At 36.5% G+C, this 20,477-nt stretch overlaps 1 protein-coding gene across 5 annotated transcripts in view; it reads right to left on the bottom strand.

Annotated features, from left to right (window-relative positions):
• The window catches only part of LOC135217312 (uncharacterized), a 214,545-nt gene that overhangs the window by 12,825 nt on the left and 181,243 nt on the right, over nt 1–20,477 (bottom strand). For 4 of the 5 annotated variants that reach the window (XM_064253094.1, XM_064253092.1, XM_064253095.1 and 1 more), the window contains 3 exons: nt 16,817–17,065; nt 11,628–11,657; nt 6,073–6,245 (listed from right to left, as the gene is read on the bottom strand). In XM_064253094.1, coding sequence (XP_064109164.1) covers nt 6,073–6,245; nt 11,628–11,657; nt 16,817–16,859 — 246 coding nt within the window. In that variant the 5' untranslated portion in view covers nt 16,860–17,065. The remainder of the gene's footprint in view (nt 1–6,072; nt 6,246–11,627; nt 11,658–16,816; nt 17,066–20,477) is intronic. The other variant, XM_064253096.1, reaches the window with a different exon arrangement.

Genomic DNA, 20,477 nt, shown 5'->3' with positions numbered 1-20,477 from the left:
TCATTCTAAACTCCGCTGGCGTCCAAAGTTATACTGTTCTAAATGAAGACTTACAGAACTGTTCATGGTGTGCGCGGAATCCAGTCACCTCGCCTCCTCTAAACCAACAATACGTAATCACAATGAGGCCTCTAGCAAGCAAGATAATTTAGGCAAGATTCTTTCATGCAAGGCAGAGCAAGTTCTGACTCACCGACTTCATTTTTACTCATTTAAGCTTTGCAGTGTATCTCATGTATTTCTTCATTGTTCTCTTTTTGATACTTTTGTCTTTGTGTCTACGAAACATGATTTGGCGCCAACTGAAATGGTACTGATAGATGTCGCTTGTTTAATACTAGTAAATATAGGCCACTCTTCGCAGTAATGGTGTTTATCTCTCTCGTAATATCATCGCCAAAGACACTACATATTATTTGTAAATTACTTTTCGTCCGTTTTTTTCAATCTCTTCCTCTGTAACCTTACCTATTCTCACTTTTTAATTCTTGTTTAAAAACAAATCCTTCGGCTGAGGCCTGCGCGTCGGGAAATCTGACTCAATGGTCTCATGAATATTCTAATAATAATAATAATAATAATAATAATAATTAACTAATTAATACAATAAATAATAATAATAAAAAATAAATAATCTGGCCAGAATAATTAAGCCTTTCAAAGTTCCAAGTCTCATTAATAATAATAATAATAATAATAATAATAATATCTGGCCATGAATATTAGGCCTTTCAAGTTCCAGTCTCATTTAATAATAATAATAATACTATCTGGCAATGAATACTAATCTTTTAATTGCCGACTCATACCTTCATTTGACCATGCAACACTAGTGTGTCGTGATAAGTTGTCAGTAACCCTCCCCTGGCAAACCGACCCTGCTTTCGGAGACAAGCAACAAAGAAAACGGGCTGATATTCTCCATTGGTGCTCCCATAAGCAAGCGAGCAAATTAGCATCCGGGAGGGTAATTTTGTTGAAGACTTCCCAAAGCTGACGAGTAACTCTATCTTCAACTCGGTAGGAGAGACTCATAACATTCTTAACAAAGGCTAAACGGACTAACCTTGAAGGAAGAGAGAGAGAGAGAGAGAGAGAGAGAGAGAGAGAGAGAGAGAGAGAGAGAGAGAGAGAGAGAGAGAGAATCTTGTTCAGAAACTTAACAACTACGAACATGACATCACGAAAGTATGGGACGTGATGAAAATATAAATAAAGACAAAATCCACGAAGGAGAGAGAAACGATATATATTAGACGCATATATATTTCCTTCTGTTTGGTTCATGAAATGAACTCTTGACAATTTAAATCGTACCTGTGATGAGCATACATGGACTGAACTCTTGAAATTGACAGCATTAGTTACATATGATGGAAGTGCAAATATACTTTTAATTGTGGAGTTTCTGAACGAGAGTGTTCCCCTCCAAGGTCAGTCGTTTTAGTCTTTGTTAAGAATGTTTATATATATATATATATATATATATATATATATATATATATATATATATATATATAATTTTTGTAATACAAACACACGCAAACACACACACACACACACATATATATATATATATATCTATATATATATATATATATGTATATATGTTATGTATGTATTATGTATGTATGTATGTATATATAATATATATAATATATATATATATATATATATATATATATATATATGCTACAGTTCACGATTTAGTACTCTCTCTCTCTCTCTGCAGACTACTCATGAAAGCCAGAACTAAATCTCAAAATACAATCGTTAATCTCTACAACATGCAGATAGATTTTCATTCCCCAAACATTCAAATGGATAACTATGGGAAGCTGCATGGAGATTAATAAGAGGAAAGTTGCAATACTATTCCTGGAACAATTTTTAAGGAGGACCTTTCCCCAGTTACCAGAAATAAATGTACATTGCAACAATCTCTGTAATAAAAAAAAAAAACTAAATTGGCCATTATAAATCTTCAAAACAAATACAGGCAGTCCCCGGGTTATGTCGGGTTCAGGTTATGTCATTCCGGACTTATGGCACTTGCCTGATGGCGCTGTTAATCACAATTTTTCAGTGCAGTAAGTGGATTTACTGTGCCCCTGCTTTACGGCGTTGTAACCCGGACTTACGGCCTATTAGAATTATGATGATTCAGGTTAAGGTGATTTTCAGCTTACAACGCCCTGCCAAAAACGGAACCCCTGCTGTAACTCGAGGTCTGCTTGTATATAAATTTTTTACTTCTGGGATGGTTGCAATTCTTGCTACTTCAATATATAATTATATACTAACTATCTAACTGTTTCCATCTTCCCTCATCCCATGGCCAAACCATCTCAATCTTTGTAATCTACCCTAGTTTCCACATCCCACCATAACTTCCTCATGTAATATGAGTCATGATCTTACCCCTAATCCCTCCACCCCATAACTTTGGCCACATAGCCTTCTGTAACTTTTTAAACTCTCCATTTTCTTTGCCAGTGCCTCTCAGTCTCATTATAATTTTTTTTAAACCACTTTAATATGACAACATTTTAGCTGCAAAGATCAGCAGGAGTCAGGTCATGTTATCGAAAGGAAGATGACAATTCCAAGCTGACACACACAAACACACCATGAAGAACGACACTCGACGAAGACCCGCCCAACCTAAGTAACACAATCTGAAATCAAGGCAGATATTGTCTCCGTTGACCTTCCCTTCCTACATGACGACACACACATTTTGCATCAGATAACACGAAGTGACAGACGCAATTTCCCGGGAACATTTCTCCCAGCCTCATTCCGCCAATGATTCCCGAGAGCATTACCATAATTACGAAGCGGCTTAATGAGCCTACTGCGTCACATTGCTAGACTCTCGTAAGGCTCTAGGGCTCCGCCAGAGGATTTGTTCCTAAATGAGAATTGAAAACGGAATAAGGTACAGTTAAAGAGGTTAGACAGATCAGTGACAAGAGACCAAAGGGACTGATGGAATGCAAAATACAGAAAGTAATGCAATGGAACGGCGGCTGAAGATCTGCGCCAAAGAACCTTCAGTACCGTCTACAGTGTGCCGCGCAAGACGCACTATAAGCAGTGGATCTCCGTGGGACAGGAGAGTAATAAAATAAAGGTGCTAGGGTGAGGGGGAAGAGGACTGGTACTACATTATTTATACGCAGTGATGGAATCTGTGCTTGTTTGCTCAAGCAATGGATTCTTTGTTCAACGTTACCCTCACGCTTGCGCCTAATGCGGAGAAAGGGCGCCATTCAGAATACTACACCCTTTGTTTACAGAGCGCGAATTACAGGACATCGCATACGACTTTCATACACACCCAGAAGGAAATTGGTAATATTCTGGTCGTCTGCTTTCTTGCGCCGGTAAACGTGTGTTTGTGTATATATAATGTATATGTATATGTATATAGTGTATGTATATATATATATAATATATATTTATATAGATATATATATATATATATATATTATATATATCTATATATACACACACCCTTGTTAACTGACTATGTTAAAGAGTAAACGTTTTCTACCAATTTCGTGACGCCTTTGATAACTTCCTGCGTCGAAAAACCAGAAATACACAACAACACGGATACGGAGAGAGAGAGAGAGAGAGAGAGAGAGAGAGAGAGAAGAGAGAGAGAGAGAGAGGTTACCATGGTTACTAATGGGTAGAGGAGGTGAGCCTCGGAAATGTACGCACCTTCTCTCTTTCAATCTCTCTCTCTCTCTCTCTCTCTCTCTCTCTCTCTCTCTCTCTGTGCGACTTGTCAATCTTCCGGAACTTCGTTATACGGAACTGCTATCTGGAACAGGATTTTCAGCTCCTTTTCATGTTATTGTTAAAACAGACCTCCGCTGAGAATGTAGTAAAATAGATCCCTTTTCCCTGTTCCCTCCGTTTCTGTAATTTCCGATACCACCCTTACACTCTCTCTTCAGTTATCAAGCGTTCGGTTTCTCTCCAAAAGCAGCGTACTTGATTCTGCAGTAACTTTATCTTAAGTAAAGCACAAGAGATAATAATCGTCCGGTATACAAGGAAAAGAGAGCTAAGAATGAGAGCAACACAATTGTTGCAGTTTTCATGGTGCAGCTCTCCCTCTCTCTCCCGAGTGAACTACGATCTCCCTTACTAAACAAAAACTTCTGGATAATCTTTTGGGAATCGTTTTGAACTATAGTCTATAATAAATATTTTCACTCGGATATTCTACAATCGGTCTTACTTTACCACATTCGCTGACGACAATCATGACTACCAGAAACATTCGTAAAATCCGTATCAAACGCTGCATTGCTTCATTATGTAACGAACCTCACAAAATATACAATTATATCTTTATACATGGTACGAATATACAATCATACATTCAAGAATGCTGGCATTTTACCGTCTCTTGTGTGTACCCACTTCCATGAATGTTCATGCTGTGCACGTAAGCTTATGTGAATTTGCAAGAAATGCTGAAAAATTCAGGGTGTTGACTTTGCCCTTCAGTTACAAAAAAAAACTTTTTAGTTTTTTCTATAAGAGCTGAATGAATTGAATGGGTCGACGTGGTACACAAGTTCAAAACCCCAACAGCTTTCCTCATCAACTAACGAGAAAAATCGGAGCGAATGGCATTTTCCCTTGACGATATCTGAACCCTTTGATTCGGCGATTAGAATTAACAAGATTATTTGCGAAGGTAATATACTGCGTGTGGAAATGTTTCACTTTGTGGAAAGAGCTTGCGTCACCATGAAGACTGTCAACATCAATTAGGTTTCAGTTTTAAAATTCCTGTAGGGGATGGGTAGTGCAGTCTATGCACCTCGCGTGGTGTACTGCAGACATAACTAAAGGATCTTTGTAGCATCCATTCAGCCCTTAGCTGCATCCACTTTTCCACCTTTTACTTCACTTCCATTCCGCTTTTTTCTTCAGTTTTGCTGTCCTACTTTTCCAACTATCTTAAAACTCTTGGTGCAACCTTGGGGTTTTCTCTCAGTCCCACCTTTAGATCTTTGTATGTCATCTTCTTTATATTCTGGATATTTTTATCTTCCTGTCAAAACATTCTACTCTCTCTTTTCGTAGTCTTAGGCGCCGATTGGCCGAAAGTTCTCCAGTTCTTCATAATCCATTTTGAAGTATTTCATGGTAGTTTTGTTGAATCAAGCATGTGTATCAATATTACGTGGAGTTTTCCTTGGGTAGCATGTTTTTGGAAAGTAAAGAATCTAAGAAAAAGAAAGAATATCCACATCTGGAAAAAATTGCTTTTAATCCAGAAAAGTATTTCATAGACAAAAATTTTGGCATAGTGGTGTGGCTTAGATGAGTTAATAAAACGAGAAGCAATGGCCTTATGGAAGAGTGCCGATAATATGATGCCTCCTGAACTTCATTCAATAGCTTCTCAAATTAGGACTTCGCTTGCAGAATTTCAAGGAAGTCGCGTCATAAACCTGTTCAGCAACAGGGTCCATCAACTTAACAGCAGTTCCTTGTGCTCACGACCGTTGTTAATGGGACACTAGCTGGGAGATAATGTGTACTCCAGACAAGTCATTAAGCAGAGGCCCAGTTGTTATTTACTCTAGCTGTTTATACAGATTCATTTGTTTCACAAATCCTGTCTCGGCGAAAAAAAAAAAAATTCTAAAGAACGTGAATTAAAGAATGGCATTTTCATTCATGTGTCAACGGTGCAAGTTTTCTTGCGAGGTTTGGGATTACCTTTTTATGATAGTCAGTTAAAATACATCTTGACTTCTATCTGTAAAGACTAGGCAGGTTTCCTGAAACATATATTTTGCCTCAGTTAACTCAAGTAGTAAATTATGCATCTGGTGGTGTGCTGAATTGAGTGGGTCACAGTCCGGAGTAAGAAGTAAGTCCTGCCGAGAATCAGGTCATCATCTATGGGTGACCCCTTCTATGGAAAAAAGGATTAGTTTATAATTTAAATATTATATATACATGCATATATACGTATATACTGTATAAATGTCTGTAATATATGTTATTTTCAAGACATTTTCTAAGACTTACGGTAATGAGGAAATTAGCAAAAACGATGACCCATCCCCATCCTCCGTCAGGGACGGCCATTGCAGGGTTAGTTCGAAGTTGACGGTTGGGAGATCTTTCGCCGGGCGCTGGGACAGAATGATTCGGTGGCTTCAGAGATTCTCCGTCTTCCATGGTCGCCACCCAACCTCCACCTGCAAGATGGCAAACAAAGCTTTACTTGTATACTTTAAAATTTAGCTCAAAAATACAGTTCTAAAAAAATAAGGTTTTACCTGCATAAGGATGCACATACCAGCAATGATTTTTCTCAGAAAATAAAAGGCAGGATTCCACACAACAGTGGTAGCTGCTCTTTTAGCTGTTACACGTTCTTTTGTGTTTCTGGTCTAAAAGCACCGGAATTTTTTACAAGTTAAATACCAGTTCACAACTTGGCACTCCTAAAATGTGCTGAGAGTTGCAGTGCAAAACGTATGAGGTTTTGTCTGTGATTTATCTGAGAAAGAAAGGGGCCGTTTCCATTGGAAAATTGTTATCCAGGAACGAAAATACGAAATGTTAGTTAACTGTTTTTTTTAAGCTTGTAAAAGCAGTGAAATGTTTTACAACCCTGCACGGAAACATCATCAGATGTATACAGAGGAAAACAGCAACCCTCCTTCCCTTTTCACATGGGGAATTCTTCATTTTGCTCTTGCAAGCACATTTGTGATTTCCGTATATGAAAGCATTTTTCTATAGCTTTTGCAATTCCACCAGTCACAAGTTTTCTTTTCTTACACTTCAACATAAAACATTTGACCCAGATTCTTTTTCCATCAGCCTACAGTCTTGCCCTATATACACTTAACCAAGCGTCCTCAAATACATCATCTTTGTGATTGTTGATACACTGATACGGCCTTTCTGTATTATTCTAATCTCTACATTTCAAGTCTTTCTTTTTCAGACATACGTTCCTACGAGGACTTGGCATTTCAAATGATACCCGTCTGTTTTCTGCCGCGCAAAACAACCAAACTCCAGATTGATGAACGAGGCTCGTCTCCCCCCTCGGCTTCTTCGCCGAGACCAATCTCACATTTCAAGATCTTGAAAGGATCCCCCGGAAGGATTTGGATTTAAATGACAGCTGAACATCAAAGGAAAGTAATTAAAGAAGTGAGGGGAATAGGTGGGAAGAGGGCAGAGGGAACGGACGTAAAAAAAAGGTTGAGAGCAATAAAGAACCTTTCGAAGTATCTGGAGTACACTGTGTAATCATGATATACTTAATGCGTAATTTGTCTCTTTATATTAATTAAGTGGAATCCAAACGTGGGAATTCAAACAGGGTAACAGTTTATTCCACCTCTACGTCCTTTCAGGTGTTCTTCTGGCAATACATCGCATAGTTTACAGGGATAGACGTGAATAAATAGCCTTCCGCGCAAAAGATTATACATATATGTAATTCCCCCTCTGATACACTTGAGGTTAGCCAATGGTGTGGAGGAGGTGGTTGGGGGGCGGGGTTTGGGGAGACCCAAACATCCAGGTAAAAACAAAGTATATATTAAAATAAAAGAAAAAAACCTAAAGCGATGTACATGAAGAATTACATCCTACACAACAAAATACAGCAGCCCCTCAACTTATCTAATGTTCTGAGGACACTCTGATAAAAACAACTTAGGTGCTTTCAGAACCTGAGTAATAAAGACCCTATGGGATAGCTCTCTTCTCTCTCTCTCTCTCTCTCTCTCTCTCTCTCTCTCTCTCTCTGTTCCTTTTTTTTTTTTGGAGTTCAATTCTATGCCATGATTATTTCGACAGAGCTAAGTATGAAGGCAATGATGATGACTGAAGCACTGAATGACAGGTTAACTAGACGTTCATCATTTGGCTCTATTCATCACCGAGGAAGCCCCTTGGGGCGAGTGTGGGTAAAACGCCACTGGCAAGATAGTGAGTGAGCGACGCTCGGACAGTCAAGAGATGGAACGTGGCCAGCAGCTGAGCTCCAGCATCGAATTTATCTCACAGACTGATAGAGCTAATGTAGGGAACTTAGCAGCTAAACAGTTTCTTAACACCTTGTCACAAGAGGTTACCCAAAGCAGCCAATAGTGGAGGCAATGTAAACTGTCGATGCTCACCATCTTGATATTAGAGACATAGCTTATATAATACGTTACTAACCCACGACAATATATTTCAAATAATTGCTTTAGACGGATGATCAACTACTGCTACTGGAGGTATGCAGTATAACATATTTTAAGGAGGGCTCATCCCTAAATTTTGTTTGAAAAACAATAGCTAGCAGTTTTGACGCAAGTGCGGCTTACGGCGTGTGTGCTATCATTTTAATAGCTCAAATCTATAAAATCAAGAGGATCAAGAGATATTTTTTAATGAAATGAATGGTGAAAAGTAAATTACTTGGTTGAATACATACTGACTATCCTTAATAGTAATCAAAACGCCCTCTGATGCCCTTATGGCTGAGGTTGCCCTCATACTGCCAAAACGTTAATGTAGTTGCAACATGCCTCTATTCCCATCATTTATTCGACTGTTATCGCAGCGAACGGCAATCTTGGATTTTATTCAACAGTAATGCTCGATGGAGTCATTCATTTTCACTCAACAAAGGAGCATATTGTTATAGAACCATTTCGCAAATTCCCATAGGTTTCCAGTTTCCCACAAGGCTCCTTCCTCATGTTCCTAATTGAGAAGGTTTTTTTTTTTTTTAATTTTTTCACGGTTCTTTACTGACAATCATTTTACCTACATCCTTTTTAGACATATATTTCTAATACCATTCGAAATCCCAAGATATTTCCACGAAGCTACCAGAAAATGCTCACGAATTATTAATAAAACTACTTGGCTCAGTTGACTTGAGCACTGTGCCTGAGAGAATTTTTTTTTTTTCCCAGTAACTAGGTACCTTCAGGAAAATGTTTTGTGGATGAGTTGTCCTAATTTCTTTGTATTTTTTTATATTTCAGACTCAACTCAATAATAAAGCTAGTGCCTCACTTTCATATTTCCTGTTCTATTCTGTCTATTACCTCTTAACAAAATTCAAAAAAGCACCAGCAAGAATTAATATTTTTCTACTTTTCTGTTTCCTGTTCTATTCTGTAAATTACCTAACTACAAAACTCAAAGCACCAAAAAAAGTTAATATTTTCCCACTTTTCTGTTTCTTGATCTATTCTGTCTATTACCTCTCAACACAACTCAAAGCAAGAGTTAATATTTTCCCACTTTTCTGTTTCTTGTTCTATTACCTCTCAACTAAACACAAAGCACTAGCAAGAGTTAATATTTTCCCATTTTTCTGTCTATTACCTCTCAACAAAACTCAAAACACCAGAAAGAGTTAATATTTTCTCATTTTTCTGTTTCTTGTTCTATTTTGTCTATTACCTCTCAACAAAACAAAGCACCAGAAAGAGTTAATATTTTCTAATTTTTCTGTTCTTGTTTCTTGTCATATTACCTCTCAGCAAAAGTCAAAGCACAAGCAAGAGTATATATTTTCTCATTTTTCTGTTTCTCGTTCTATTCTGTCTATTACCTCTCAACAAAACTCAAAGCACCAGAAAGAGTTAATATTTTCCCACTTTTCTATTTCTTGTTCTATTCTGATTTTACCTCAACAAAACTCAAAGCACTAGCAAGAGTTAATATTTTCTCATTTTGGTTTTCTGTTTCTTGTTCTATTCTGTCTATTACCTCTCAACAAAACTCAAAGCACTAGCAAGAGTTAATATTTTCTCAGTTTTCTGTTTCTTGTTCTATTCTGTCTATTACCTCTCAACAAAACTCAAAGCACTAGCAAGAGTTGATATTTTCCCACTTTTCTGTTTCTTGTTCTATTACCTCTCAAAAAAACTCAAAGCACTAGCAAGAGTTAATATTTTCCCATTTTTCTTTTTCTTGTTCTATTACCTCTCAAAAAAACTCAAAACACTAGCAAGAGTTAATATTTTCAAACTTTTCTGTCTCTTGTTCTATTCTGTCTATTACCTCTCAACAAAATTCAAAGCTCCAGAAAGAATTAATAATTTCTCACTTTCCTGTTTCTTGTTCTATTCTGTCTATTACCTCTCAACAAAACTCAAAGCACTAGCAAGAGTTAATATTTTCTCAGTTTTCTGTTTCTTGTTCTATTCTGTCTATTACCTCTCAACAAAACTTAAAGCACTAGCAAGAGTTAATATTTTCTCAGTTTTCTGTTTCTTGTTCTATTCTGTCTATTACCTCTCAACAAAACTCAAAGCCCTAGCAAGAGTCAATATTTACCCACTTTTCTGTTTCTTGTTCTATTACCTCTCAACAAAACTCAAAGCACTAGGAAGATTTAATATTTTGTCAGTATTCTGTTTCTTGTTTTTTTCTGTCTATTACCTCTCAACAAAACTCAAAGCACTAACAAGAGTTAATATTTTCCCACTTTTCTGTTTCTTGTTCTATTACCTCTCAACAAAACTCAAAATACTAGCAAGAGTTAATATTTTCTCATTTTTCTGTTTCTTGTTCTATTCTGTCTATTACCTCTCAACAAAATTCAAAACACCTCCAAGAGTTAATATTTTCTCAGTTTTCTGTTTCTTGTTCTATTCTGTCTATTATCTCTCAACAAACCTCAAAGCACCAGAAAGAGTTAATATTATCCAAAGCTCATTTTCATCGTTGTCTAATGCATAATGTAGCCAAGTGAATGACAGGCCAGTGCACCTCATGAATAATAATAAGCAGGAATCGTGGATTTTTATCAGGAAGAAAAAGGATCATTCCATAATTCCAAATTAAATGAAAATATGATGTATCACAACCCTGAGCTCCAAATTAAATGAGATATTTATCAAAAACCCACTCATGAACTGTATTTAGGTACCAAAACCATACCGTACGTGGGCTACATATGAAGATTCGTGCAAGCAAGCAATAATAATAATATAATAATAATAATAATAATAATAATAATAATAATAATAATAATAATATTAAATTTTCTTACACAATCATTTACAATTGGCACTTTGTGATGAAACGAAGATAAAGATAATGCAATCTTCATATCAATTTTTCGTAACCAGCTGCGAAAAAAGCTTCAGTTTAATGGATTTTTTTTTTTCAAAACTTACCTCTTTCTTTCAGTGACATTCACTGTTGTAGAAAGTTGTTTTTTTTTCTTAATAGAAAATCTAGAACGAACGTATTAGAGAATTAAATCATATCTAAATTCGGTACCTTACGCAACCTTACGATAAGCAGAGCTGTACAAAATTCAAAATAGCCCTCAAAATGGTAAAAAGAAAGTTTAGCCTAAAATAAGTCATAAGTTTAATGTATATATGTGTAATATAAAATAAATACATACATACATATATATATATATATATATATATATATACATATATATTGTAAACTCAATATACATACTAAGGCATACACCATAAGATTCATGCACTTAAGCTCGACTAAAATCACTGCAGAATCAGACGCTCAGCAACTAACGGGCTGCGGAAATAATCACACTGAGTTTAGCTACAGGCGGACCTACTACATACCATGTTTCAGATAAGAAACTCCATTAGTGGCTGGAAAAGGGAAAACATTATTCTTTTCTGAGCGGCGAACAGGCCACCGGTATCAGGAACATATTCATAGCCTAGGCTATGAATATGTTACTGAAAGCAGCAAGGAAATAAACTATTCTTGAGAGAGAGAGAGAGAGAGAGAGAGAGAGAGAGAGAGAGAAGAGAGAGAGAGAGAGAGAAGAAGCAGGGACAGGATTTCGATTGTCAGGTCTCTTAAATATTGTTGTTGGTTTGACAAACTAGTCATTTATAAAATGACATTCCTGATATGAGAGAGAGAGAGAGAGAGAGAGAGAGAGAGAGAGAGAGAGAGAGAGAGAGAGAGAGAATTTTCTAATAATACTCGTTAATGAAACAATAATTCATTCTTAGATGCACGATTACAAATGTTAAAAAACTTTATTATCGTCCAACTTTTTATATTGCACAAACGCTCTTAGAAATTCAGAAGGAGATATTGCTTCATTAACAACACACAGGGGGCATGGGATGGAAAGCAAAAATCTTTTTAACAGGAATGAGGGTTGTGTACAAAGGAAGATTTCCTAATAAGGGCGGAACTACCAAATGATTTGAAAATCACACTAATTTTTCCTGCACAGGTATGAGACCGGATAAAACGTTCAAACTTACGTTACTATTTTAAAAGCATTAAATAACCATAAAGTGTGAATATATGATATTTGGAGGTATGTGGCCAGAGATGTAACCGTGTACCGAGAGCCTTTCTCTGAAAAAAGTGGGATGCCATATCTCAAAAACTATATATATATATATTTTTTTAATAATCACATCATGTTTCCCACACCCAAATTACATTACAAGTATTACTAACCTAACCTAACCTTACCCAACACAACTTAACCTAACCTAGGGGCATGGCAAAAAACCGGGGCAGGTGCAATGCTATAAAATCTCAAGAATTAGAGGCCCGGCGCTGGGATCAGTGAATCCACTCAACGCCATAAAAAAAAATAAATAAATAAATAAAAAAAACATATCAAAAGCTCACACACACAAACATACGAATGCCTAAGATTCTCTGATATCATTCACACACGATCATAAGTTAAAAAACTGAGCAGCACAAAATATTGTGCTCAACCGACAGTAATTTAATGACCAGAGAGTAAACTCGGTTTTCAGCGACTGCTGGAATTCCCAAATGACAGTATCCATAAACCAGAAAAAGGTCTGAAAGACGCATTGGAACAAACAAAATGATATTGTATTAGTCCAGCGTCCGTGGCACACAGCAGTGAAACAAAACGGTATTACTACGATAGATATGAAATTAGAATTTTTCATTAATAAGTGTGAAGTGTCATTAATAGATACTTTCCGATATAACACACTTAAGCATGTGCTGAAATTAAGAAGTGGTTGTCGGTAAAGTTTCTCCAGAAAAACATTGCTACTTTATGACTTTTAGTAATGTTTTTATCCTTACTATCTTAATACATTCGTACCTCACATCGGGATCGAACCAAGGACTTGAGAGAAAGACAGAGGGCGCTCGCTACCAGTTGATTCTTAATGAATATCAAAGAAGTTGGACCTTGAAGTATTAATAGTACCTGAGGCTTTAAATGGGCATTGGGTAACCTTATTAACCCGCAAGTTTTATCCAACTTCCTGACCCACTAACGACTCAATAATTGAAAGCATTTAATTCGAATTGCGCTTTCTGAGTGAATATGACGGAAATCAACGCGCATTCGCGTGTGTGACAGGAATCCCGCGCTGATGTGTTAATGATTTCCAATACTAGTTACTACTATCCTTTATATAATATAAAAGACTAATCATCACGCAGTAATAATAATGATCATAATCATTAATTATTACTCGAGGCAGCACTACTTTTTTATTATAGGCAAGTCCTGTTTGAGCAGCGAGAAAAGTTAACTAAGACCTCTACCGAAAGCGATGATATAAAAGAAAATCGAATGATATTAAAAGATATAAAACAAAATCGAATGATACTGAAACGATGATATATAATAAAATCGAATGATACTAAAACGATGATATAAAATATAATCGAATGATACTAAAAGGATATAAAATAAAATCGAATGATATCAAAAGATGATTTAAATTAAAATCGAATTATACTAAAACGATGATATAAAATAAAATCGAATGATATTAAAAGATGATATAAAATAAAATCGAATGATACTAAAACGATGATATAAAATAAAACCGAATGATATTAAAAGATGATATAAAATAAAATCGAATAATACTAAAACGATGATATAAATAAAATCGAAAACTGAAATTTAAAATAACTAGGACACTGCCGCACCTTTGAAATACTGTAATTAATCTTCCTGCATCACGCTTAAGCTTTTGCTATTCTTTCTTTTGCCCTCTCTTTCAATGCAATCAAGAGCCTGTCTTATTTATCTAATACGTTAACGGTGTTTGCATATATATATACACTCGCAGGGTTGCTAATGTTTGTAAGGGAGGACGGGATTCAAAATTCAATTGCCAACTTTTGTTCAATAAACTTCATCGTTAGGTTTCCCCCCTTGGACTATTAAGAAACTTTATTGTTAAATCTCATTATAGGAAAACACTTTGAACTAATGAACTAGTTTTGCTTGCAAAAATAAATTCACTTTCAACTTCGAAGAGGACAGAATTTTGTAAATATTGTAAAGGATTTATTTATCAAGGCTTTTGCCTGTTTACCTTTACATTTTTACAGTAAGTATAGGATTGATCTACGACCTGGATGACGTAAAACGGGAGTATCTAAATCTAGTGTAAATAAATGAGTTCCTATGAAATCATATATTCATATTTAATCGATACTATTGTCTATGTATATAATGATTATTGTTGTCATCTGATGACAAGAAGCCAACACAGATGTTGTGACTATGTGGGATGACGAGGGTAAAGTTGTTGAAGGTTATAAACTACAACCTCGTCCTAAGTCTGAGTCATCTTGTATTTATTGCATATCTGTTGAAATCACTCTCTTCAATTTGTCTCTCTATACCTTGTAGGTGTAAACTTTTTTATAATTCTTTATAACACTGTAATGCTATTTTCTTTGCCCTAAAAATCATTCTCCTGATGTTATCGTTTCAAACTTTTCCTTTGCTTTCGCAAATATCACATCATTTCATAATTCTACTGTATATACACTGGCAGGTTGTTCAAGAATTTAGGTTGAAACCACCTGGTTTAATTGTTAACTGTCCTCTCATGTTTTGAGAAACGAGGTGATATTTGTCCCTCGTTTCACAGTATTTCAGACAGTCAAAGATTGGTCTCTGGATGGATCGGTTCTTTACAGCATCTGGGCGACAGCAGAGCAGCATGGATTCCCGAAGAGTCACCTTTTATGTGGGTGATGGATGGAGGATCACTTTGTTGAATGTGTTGGACTCCGCAATGGCTTCCTGAAGGATGACCTGGTCGAGTGTTTTGGGCTTGAGGCTGCAGAAGTGTGTTCCCTGATGATGAACATGTATCGTTTCTGAGGATGTTGGAGATTAAACCATAATCTCTAGTGCATTAGTAGTGTTCCTCCGGGACAATTATTTTTGTTGCTACATCTCTTCTGTAGTGGTCGTTTGGAGGACGATGCCAACAGTTTATGATGGTCATTCTCAAGAGCTGCTGATTTTGATTCTCAATGATAAGGTACACTGAGCGAGTATGTCAGATTAGTATTGAGCCGGTTTTAATTATATTTGGTAACGAAAGGTTATAGCTCTTAAGTATTTACATTGTTTTCATTTCTACTGACTTATTACTCAACGGACATTTAATTATGTTTTTACTTTGGCTGCTATTGTCAAGGTATTGCTTCTGTTTGAGACTGTAATTTTATTAAGTTTATCTTGGTTATTGCTGTTATTTAAATACTATTGTATTGCTATTTGCCATTGTGCAAGTTTGTGAACTTTGGTGACTTTTTTTAAGATGGTTCATTTATGAAATTTGGTCTTTTGAGATTTTTTTTTATTGAATTATGGTAATGCTTATTTATTGCTGATGAATCTCCAGTGTCTGAATCTTTAACTCGCTGTACATACGTAAAACTGAATTGGGGTAACAAACCAGGTTATCTTGAGTATTTCCTTGCAAACCACACACACACCCACACCCCCCCCCCCCCCCTGAGTTGTTACGGTCCATTAGCCCTCTCCAGTTCTCGGTTTAATGAACATGTAAAAAAAGCTGTTGATCACGAATGAAGGACTTAGGTGATCATGACTAACTGATATAAACACACATTAAGGTGATAATGACAACAGACACAATCGCACCAAGTTTCTTTCCTTCCTACCACCTAAAACTTTCAAATTGCACAATCTTTTCAACAAACTATCTGCTAAAAATCTCTCCATATTACCAAACCATCTCCAAGGTTTTTCACCACTTTTATGTATCTCTAAATTTTAACCTTTCCAATTCTTCTTACGCCACAAATATAACAAAAACGCTTCATTTCAATAACTTTAACCTTATTAGCTTTATTCATATTCATTATTTCCACTTCACTTCCATAAAGGAGAGTTTGCTAAACATTCTCTCTTCATACAGTCCTACCTTAAATTCCACATGAACTACCAATAAATCAATCGATCAATCAATCAATAAAAAGGCCTTACTGACAACCGGTCGGTTAACATTCGTGGCTAGTGCCACCCAAGGGAAAAAGTTTATGGTTGAATCCTTAAAATAGCTTTGCTAGGACTTATAAATTTACATCATCTTAATAAAACTAACTTTTCAATTACTGAATTAAGATGGTTTGTCATTTACTGAACTGAAATTAGTATCTTAAACGGAATAAGAAGACAGAACAAAAGCTTAAAGTGCCTAGCTGCGTTGTACCGTCTAAATAAAATTAAGAGCAATGTAAAAGAGAAGGAGGTAAAGAGAAGGCTAACATTAACTGAATTGCGATGGTCTCCTGCAGTTATGCTTCTAGTTCACCAGTTAAATAAATTGGTAATATTGTGTTTACTGTACAATAGGTGGTAGGGTTCCCGTCAAGTCATTCACTGCTATAATAAATGAAGAATTATAAGAGTATGAAGTGAAATCAAAAGGGCAATATGAGAGAGAGAGAGAGAGAGAGAGAGAGAGAGAGAGAGAGAGAGAGAGAGAGAGAGAGGGCTTACCTGGTGGTGGGTTCGAAATATGTGTTTTGGCATCCATAATCATTGTCAGGTGTTCATGACATAAGACCCTGTCGGCTGGTGGCCACCCTTCCCCCCTTCCTCTCCCCACCAGCTGTGTACCGGTGAATAATTCAGCTGGTGCTGGAGATGGTGGTGGTGGTGGTGGTGGTGGTGGTGGTGGTGATGCTGCTGGTACCTGTCTCCTCAGCTGCCTCTCATCCGCAGCTGTCACTCTTCCTCATCCTGATCCTGCGAAGAATGGGAAAGGAACCAATTAAACATTTCAGGAAAATGGAATCTAAAACTGCATTGAAGGGAATTGGTTATCGGTTTCACAATCGAAAACTTTTGTGTATATAATGTGCATACATGATTATGTATGTATGAGTATGACCAACATACAATCAAAAATTTAAATCTTGTTTTATTTAAAATTTTCATGTACACATATTACGTGTATGCTTAAAAAAATCATGGTAGATGCACGTGACTTCATTAAATAAGCGAATACCACAGGAAAGTGATAGGCAGAAATCCAAGCGCTTTCGTCTTTATTAAGACATCGTCAAGGATATATATGTGTGTGTGTATAATATCTATATATATATATATATATATATATACTAATATATATAAGCGAATACCACAGGATAATGATAGGCAGAAATCCAAGCACTTTCATCTTTATTAAGACATTGCCAAAGAACGATGTCTTAAGACGAAAGTGCTTGGATTTCTACCTAGCATTTTCCTGTGGTATATATATATATATATATATATAGGTATATATAAATATATATATACACACACACACACACACATATATATATATATATATATATATATATATATATATATATATATATATATATATACACAAACTTAAACTTATCCATGTACACAAATTGGGTTCACATACAAACTTGTGCAAATATGAATGAAAGAGGTCAAATACAGCAGCACTTGGCAAGTCTGGCGATAACACCTGTCACTCTCTCCGGAAACTTGGTCATTAGTCATTACTCATTAATAACTATTACAACAACTGAATTTTATTCCTTGTTTAACGCCAATCACCCGATGGTGAACTGCAGGTTTCGCGGCCTTCAGTACAAAATAGAGCTATATTATTATTTAATACAAGCAGCCCTAATTTAAGCGTTGTGGAATGAAAATAATTCTTTCACATCATCATCATCATCATCAACGTTACAGATAATTGCAGTGTGCTGTAAGCCCCTTCTTCTTCTTCTTCTTCTTCTTCTTCTTCTTCTTCTTCACTTTCACAGGAGTTGTGAATCTGCAAACGAGATGAGGCAAAACCAATCCTTATCGCCAACGCATAAACAACCTCCCGTCGATATTGCATTTCTCATTAACCTGCGATACCGGGAATGACGACGATGCTCGTGTATTTGAGCCTGACTTTAATTAATGTTTCACGGCTGAGTCGAAAAATAATGCTTTTCTAGGTGCATATAACGGTTTGATCCGGTGCAAGTCCAAGGCCGGGAGTCCGTGTTTCATCAGCGCACCTCTATTCTTCCGTGAGCTTCATCTTTATTTGAGCAAGGGCGTTAACTCAGTCAAACAAAAATCCTATTATGCATTATTTTCTTCCCTGGAAACTCATTACCCTTACTTCCTGTTTAAGGAAATGGTGGTTTCTCTTTTTTAAACATTGGTGCAAGAATAAAATAAGAAATTATGGTGGAAAATCATAAAAATTTCCAGTGGACCATCTAAAATGATCAACAAACGCCAGTGCCAATGAATACCAGGGTTTGAACACAATGCAATTTGCAATATAATAACGCCACACGATTATTACAAAAAGTTCTTTTAAATGAACACTTTACATGCAAATATATTTTAAAATATTTTATTTTTATTATCTTAAAAACTAACCTTTTTCAATATAATCACTTTTGTGGTCATTCTTTAACTCAGTCACGTGAAACCTTAGAAATTTCTCTTCTTTTATGCATTACTCAGCTTTCAAAAGTCGAGATAATAAGCACGTTTTCGTCAGTAATCCTCATACACCTTCTTAGCTTCCCTGAATTTGATGAAATCGTCTACACTGCCTGCGAGGGTTTTGGGCAAACTCGAGAAAAGTGACCACAGTTTCGCTCTGTGTTGGTAAGCTGCCTGGTGACACAGGTATTTCAGCATGGGGACGTCATTCCAAAACATCCTGCTACAGGCGTCGTACTTCGTCTGCTCTTCGATTTTGATGCCGTCCTCCCCCAGGGACTTGTATATGAGGTCCTTCTGGCACTCAGCTGTCAAGCAAAGCTTCATGAATAAGCTGACGTCCGTGCTGACGAAGATGACGCCCTGCCCTTGGCAATCGAAGCCGGTGAAGTCGCAAACGGCCGTCAGTTCGACGTAGAGGGCGAGGTCCTTGTGGTCCATGCGAGCGATCAGCCGATATTCCTGCCCGCTGGTTCCGTCGTCATGAAATTAAATGTAATAGAGACGATCAACTTCCTCCAGGTTGACGTTGAAGGATTACAGCTTTTCGTAGTCCCAGCGGGCCATCTCCCAAGGCGTCGTACTCCGGTCGAACATGTACTGGTACATGAGCGCCCTTCCCACGTAGTCATCCATGGTGTCTGCATCTGTCACGGCTGGGTCGACGCTCTTGAAGTCTGGTTGGGTGTTCAGACTTTCCACGAACACCACTGGATGAACAGACACAGTTTTATCAAGCATAAACACAAGAGAAGCCCCCTGAGTTCGACGGACCTCGACTGACTAAGTCACTAAGCGAGAAGAGGGGCGCCGACTGACTAAGAGATCAGAGAGGAGGCGTCTTTTTATGCTTTCTTACCGGCTCTCGAGTTCAGAAAAAGAAACGTTTAAATCTTCATAGTTGTTCATGCGCTTGGGCGGACGTTAAGTGATATAAGCAATCATGTTGGCGGCCTTGAAGTAGTGTAATAGCAGCCTTACGCAATGATATAACTGTTATGCTTATTGAAGTATCGTACGAATTATTTAATCTATTTTTTTCCGATATCAATCTTTAGCCCGTTAATCTATATATATATATAATTAGATACTTTATATATTATAGATATATTTTATATATATATATTATATATATACACACACACACACACACGAGTCTATCTATATGTATAATATATCCAACACACATTCCTATTTATATGTATAATATATATGCACATTATTGTACTGGGAGACCACATTTTGTAGTATGAACTACTTACCACACTACAAATAATTCATTTAAAGTTAGTTTTGTGTGTGTGTGTATGAGAGAGAGAGAGAGAGAGAGAGAGAGAGAGAGAGAGAGAGAGATCTTTGTTCAACATTATGTCGTCTCAGAATATTATGGTGAAAGCGAGTTCCACTTTTTTTCTTTTTTTCACACAAAAGAAACAATATTTCCTAAAGTTTGGGGTAATTAATATTCACGATCTTCCTTCTACGGGAAAATATAAATGAATGGATGAATGGTGTTTGCAATTCACATTTGCCCTAAAGTCGAAAAGAAAGGGTGGCCAAATCTTGAATGGTATGAGAAGTGTGGTAGCTTAGTTTCTTGGTATAATTAAACACTTATTCGTCAGAATGCAGCCAGGCAAAATCACATAAATATTCTGGTATAAGTTTTAATTTTCATGGTCTT

Source organism: Macrobrachium nipponense, chromosome 7 (genome assembly GCF_015104395.2).
Source record: "Macrobrachium nipponense isolate FS-2020 chromosome 7, ASM1510439v2, whole genome shotgun sequence".
Taxonomy (NCBI): Eukaryota; Metazoa; Arthropoda; class Malacostraca; order Decapoda; family Palaemonidae; genus Macrobrachium; species Macrobrachium nipponense.
This window is presented reverse-complemented; position numbering and strand designations above follow the sequence as displayed.